The 6,000-nt window shown below is 36.3% G+C and overlaps 1 protein-coding gene across 4 annotated transcripts in view; it reads right to left on the bottom strand.

Moving 5' to 3' along the window:
- golim4.S (golgi integral membrane protein 4 S homeolog) overlaps positions 1–6,000 on the bottom strand; it is a 59,482-nt gene that overhangs the window by 28,120 nt on the left and 25,362 nt on the right. For all 4 annotated transcript variants that reach the window (XM_018265708.2, XM_018265709.2, XM_018265710.2 and 1 more), the window contains exons 2-3: positions 3,436–3,510; positions 1,686–1,735 (exon numbers count right to left, since the gene is read on the bottom strand). In XM_018265708.2, the coding sequence (XP_018121197.1) occupies positions 1,686–1,735; positions 3,436–3,510 (125 nt within the window). The remainder of the gene's footprint in view (positions 1–1,685; positions 1,736–3,435; positions 3,511–6,000) is intronic.

Genomic DNA, 6,000 nt, shown 5'->3' with positions numbered 1-6,000 from the left:
TTTCGGTATGACGTGATCCAATAAGAAGCAGTCCCATTGTGCCCAGCAAAATTAAAGAAAATCTGCCCATACATGAATATGGAAACCTGTTATCGGGAAACCTCCAAATTACAGGAAGGCCATGTCCCCTAGAATACATCTTAAGCAAATAAATGTTCTAAACTTTTCTTTTCTCTGTAATAAAAAATAGTACCTTGTACTTGTCCCCAACTAAGATATAATTAATCCTTATTGGTGGCAAAATAATCCAGCTGGGTTTATTTAATGTTTAAATAATTTTTTTATACAGACTTTAAGTGTGGTGATCCACATTGCATGGTGATCCTCTTATGTGGGAAAACACCAGTTCCCAAGCATTCTGGTACTGTACATGTTGTACATGTTGGACTATATATCACTTCCTTGAATATATTTATGAGTTGCAACGTAGGAAGAGATTTTTAAATTGCACATTACAGTGATGTTTAGGCACTAAAGCAGCACTGTCTCTATAACGTTCTTGTTTTGTATCATACTTGCTTGCAAGAGGGGTTAACATAAATTTTTTATGGTTAAATGTAGTGCACAGCAGTTTCTTCTTTTAGTCACTAGATGTAGGTGGGGTTCATGGAGTCGCTATTAAGTGGAAAGTGCTAGAACAAGGGTACCCAACCATGACCATCAGATGTAAGAAGAGTTGGGGAGCAACACAAGCATAAAAAATTCTGGTGGTGTAAAATAAGTGCTGTAATTGGCCATTTAGTAGTCCCAATGTGGACTGGCAGCCAACAGGAGGATCTGTTTGGCAGTACACCAATACACCAGGTTTTTACTCGGCAGAAGGATTAGCCGAATCCGAATCTTGCTCAAAAAGGCGGAATCTTGGCCGATTCCTGGATTCGGTGCATCCCTAATAAATAGAACTAGACACAAATCTTGCCTTTGAATACTGATATATTTGTATCAAGTATTATATTGTATGTGAAAGTAGATATTTGGGATATGAACACAGCTTTTATGTCTTGTGGATTTTATTGGAGAAAGGGTAAATGAAAGACCTTAATGGCTTTAAAACCATGTGTTGTGTATTGTGAATTTATGCTTATGACTACGTGTAACAACACACGAAATGTGTCAGGAAATGTGTTCATGAAATAAAGCTGTTTCAATTACTTTGCTGCCTGGGAGTCTGTGAAATGAGTGCAGTAATTGTGTTGTTCAATTTGCACTACCCCCTTGCTGTGAGTTCAGGGCGTTGCACCCGGCCTACCGAATAGGAGCGGTGAGAGTGACCTGTTGTTTTGAAACATACAAAGGGATTGTCTAAAGCGAATGCTTCGGGCATGGGCACCCAAACCTATTTATTTACTGGGTGAGTGCTTTAAAATTAAAGGAAGGCACATGCATTGTTAACCCAAGCTTGATTGTAACTCTTTACAAATAATAGAAGATGAGCTGGAGAACGTCTAACTGTTTTACTTTGTATCAGGTGACAACCCTACATAGAACACTGCATTACCAACACACCCCATTTACGTAATTGCCTTGGGAAGTAAAAAACTATTAATATAATTGCACAGGGAATCCAGTCTGACAAAGTGTATAACCCTTGTGCTGCAAGAGAAGCAAAACTTAACCTACTTCACATGCTACAGCTATTTTAATACAGCTTAACAAGGTTAATGATTGTAATGCATAGCACTCACCCTTCCTTTATTTAATGTTTCTTGTGCTTCTAATTTATAAACAAGGAAATCTGAAAGGGAGATTGGAAAAGGTCAAGAGAATTGAAGAACAAACTTTTACTCTTATCTTATACTAAGGTAATCTAGTTTACTAAAAATGTAAACTACACACCAACTGCTTGCAGAATATAGTCTATTGCTTTGCGAATGGCTAAAATAATAACTTGTTGCAGAGAAAATACATGTTGGTATGGAATTTATCACTACAAACTAATCACAAGACACATCACCCTATTTACACATGAAGAGGAACACTATATTTTGTTATAAATAGTAATAGTATATAATAGTAGCAGGGCATCTTCAAAATTTCACAATGTGTTATAAAAGGGGTATTTTGCTTGGCAACATCTATTTTTTTCCCCACAGACTGGGTATTAGCTAAAGGTGGACTTATGCTTTTTCTCTCCCTAAGCCTCCCTCCTAGTCAAATCATTGTGATTTTAGTGGGCACTGAATTATTGTCCATCAAACATTACTTTGGCCGACAAAGAAAATTTGAAAATTGTCATCATTCACAGTAAAATGTATCCATTATCCAATTGTTAGCAGGGCCAAGCAGGCAGCTACCCAAGGTTTTCCTGGCTTTAACTAGACAATATAGCTAGAAATGCTAATTTTAGTCAATGGACAAATCGTGCATTTAAAAGATAATTTTAGTATAAACTTGGTCTTACAATAACGATAATAAAACTCTTAATGTCTATGGCCACCTTCAAAGTATTACTACTGAGGTTTTGTTTATCCTATTTCAAATATCAGTTCACTAATCATAGGTTAAAAAGACCAAGACGATTTATTATTTAAACCATTGTAGTTGACTTATACTAAGGTACAAATGGTGTTTTCTCCACCAGCAGAGAAAACGTGATTTGTCCCCTCACCACCCTGTGTGGGATCACTGAAAGGAGTGAGCTCTGCTTGTCATTGTGCACAGAAGGGCAGCACTCAAAAAAATTGTATTTTATTGACACAAATTTGCAGTTACAAGCAGATTCCTCTCCTGTCAATGTGCACCCATACAAGTAGAAAGAGGGTCAAGTGGATTTTTTTCTCCACCAGCGGAGAAAGTCTTGTGTGAAAATTTAGCATCCAGTGAGCAGCTCCTGACCTTGATCAAGGTAGTTGGTGAAAGCGTGTATTGCTGCCAATTTTTGAATTTCCCTTGTAGTCCTTATCCTTATGAGATTGTTGAAAACTCTAATGCACCAAAAAGGTTGTGGATAGCTAGTTTGACCCCCAGTACCAAAAACACTAAAATAACTAAGGCAATTGTTGTGCAATTAACCACAGCCAAACTTCATAGATATCAGAATACATATTAATTACATACAAGATAAACGGAGGCCTCAATGATCTATTCTTACAGGTGTGATCCCAATACAATAATCTACACTTACTACAGTGTTAAATTTTATAGATATGGAGAAAAACTAAAATAGGTCATAGCCTAGGAGAAGTCACCAGTGATCTTCCAAGCCAAGCCCTTTGCAGTAGTACTGAATTTCGATACAAATTGAAATTGTATCAGTGTATATAATAACCTCAGTGTATTTATCTGCTCATAAACTATTTCTGTGGGACATCTGCTTGGCACTTCAGCTACAATATTTTGGTTCATCAAATATTTATAAACCTGTAAAAGATGAGGTTCTAGAATTCATACCTCTGATAAAGCTGCTAACCTGTGTGTGCTTAAAGAAATATTTACCTTCTTTAGCTTTTTTGTGTTCCAGTCTTTCCTTCTGTAATGATTTTTCTAGTCGTGACCTGTGCTCATACACCACTAAAAAAAAACAAGAGATAGATTGATGACTGTTGTACATCTGTCCCACCAAATAATATTCAGAAGATCATTCTAATAAATACATGCTATTCCAAATATCATTAAAGTAAAAATAATAAATGTCTGCCTCGGTTTAACGTCTACCAGTAGATCAAAAGGATCTTGTTTAATAGTGCATTGCCTTATATAGGAGGAAAGGTCAGACTGATTGTACAGGAGGAAAGATGGTACAATTTTTGAAAGAAAAGTTGGTTACCTAACCTCCTATGTATGTAAAGAAATTAGAAAGGAAACAAGTCAGAAGCATCATCCTCTTCCTCTACTGTTCTTATCATTATGGTTAAAGAGACTATACACAAGCAAATATTATTCTTCATTGGAGACTAGCTGACATTTTTAAACCAGCCCAATTAACAAAAATAAATTTATCCATGATTTGAGGATTTCTGTTCTTATCCTCCATTGGGAAAATTCTAAAAATTTGTGCAACACCAATTTCCGATTTTGGTCATTATGTATAGCACAAGTACTTAGAGAGCTGCTAGTAACCCAAATGGGGATAGAAAAAAATATAGTTACTAAGGAACATAAGGGTATAGCTCTCAAATGAGATATAATCCATTAAAGGGGTATTTTGTCTATAAATTAACTTACATTAAGAGGTAGAGGGTGATATTCTGAGACAATTTGCAATTGGTTTTCATTTTTTATTATTTGAGGCTTGAGTTATTTAGCTTTTTATTCAATAGCTTTCCAGATTGCAGTTTTGGCAATCTGGGTTCTAGGGTCCAAATTACCCTAGCAACCATATACTGATTTTAATGAAAGAGTGGAATATGAATAGGAGAGGCCTGAATAGAAAGATGAGTAATACAAAGTAGCGATAACAATACATGTGTAGCCTTACAGAGCATTTGTGTGTTATATGGCGCCAGTTACCCCATTTGAAAGCTGGAAAGAGAAGATGGCAAATAATGCAAAAACTATACAAAAGAAAAAACAAAGGCCATTTCAAAGGTTGCTTGGAATTAGCCATTCTATAACATACTAAAAGTTAACTTAAAGGTGATCCCCCCCACACCTTAATCTTGTTCTGGCTGCCCTTTAAAACAAGTCTGGTGACTGTCAGAAAGCATGATTTAACTTTTTTTTACTTAGAAGTCCTTGGACTACTAGGAATTGAGTGATTCAATGTATACAAAAAAACAGGTTAAATGAAAAGTAAACTGCCCCAGGTAAAGTTGGCTATCTTGCTAGCTGCTAAAGCTTTTTAACCAGAATTTACTACTACAGCCATACAGAGCTTGTTAAAAACTTAAAGGGGAACTATCACAAAAATGAAAATTTAACATAAGCTTCAGCACACTGAAATAAGACATTTTTGAAATATAATCAGAATAATTAAAAATTCTGTACCGTTTCTGAAATTTTAGATTTTAGATTTTAGAGCCAAAGGGGTTTAGTTCTCCTTTAAAGATCATACGAGATTTTCATTTTCACAATAGTTACCATTTAAAAACCTGCCCTTTCTAGACTAGCAGGAATGGCAATGGAAACTTGTGATAACTTTCCATCTTTACTGAAAAGTGAATAAAAATCTCAAAAAAAAAAAACCTTCTTTCAGATTAGTTGCTTATATAATGAGCCAAAGCAGCACTCTGATTACAGCCCATGCCTAGTAGTATCAAATGACACTAACACTGTTGAATAAAAAGGGGGAAAGATCCAAAAAACGAATTGTGCTCTGTATCAAGTGTTTCAATTTGCCAATCCTAGAAAACTCAAACAACAATAATAGGGGTTTTCAAGGAAATCCATCAGCAATCATGAAGCCCATATTACTTATATACTGGAACCTGAGCACAGAAACCTGCAGCAATTGGTTTAGGCAGGGTAAGTAAAAAAAAAAAGTACAGCAGATCATTAGAGATGGGTGAATTTGACCCATTTCGTCAAAAATTCGCACAACGCCATACAAGTATATGGGCGTCATTTCCGCGGTGAAAAAAATCGCCCATCCCTACACATCATACATAGTTTTGCATTTTGCTTGTTGATGTCAATGATCTTTTGGGGTCAACTTAAAGAATGCAATATAAAATATGTTGATCTCATGTGGTGCAATATTCATACAGCATTCAAACAGTTAAAAAGAGACTGTGTGCATCTATTCATTTCAAACCCGATCATGTTTTAGTGACAAGCCCCTTTACACCACTGTTATGCCTCTGAGCAGGATTCTGTCAAGCTCTCATGTTGTGCAAGCTGTGCACCAGAAATAAAACACTGCAAGATGAAGGATGTGTTTGCTTGCAGTTTTCTCTTTTATTTTAAACACTTAGTGTAAGGCCACACGAGGAGATTCGGGGGCCTTACCCTTACCTGAGGCAACTTTGGGCGACTATTGAAAACGCATCGCCGCGTGTGCATTAGCGCAGGCGACTTTTCATTGCAACCTATGGGAAAAAACGCTGAGGCAGTTCGAGGAGA

The sequence above is a fragment of the Xenopus laevis genome, chromosome 5S (assembly GCF_017654675.1).
Source record: "Xenopus laevis strain J_2021 chromosome 5S, Xenopus_laevis_v10.1, whole genome shotgun sequence".
In the NCBI taxonomy this organism is placed as follows: domain Eukaryota; kingdom Metazoa; phylum Chordata; class Amphibia; order Anura; family Pipidae; genus Xenopus; species Xenopus laevis.
This window is presented reverse-complemented; position numbering and strand designations above follow the sequence as displayed.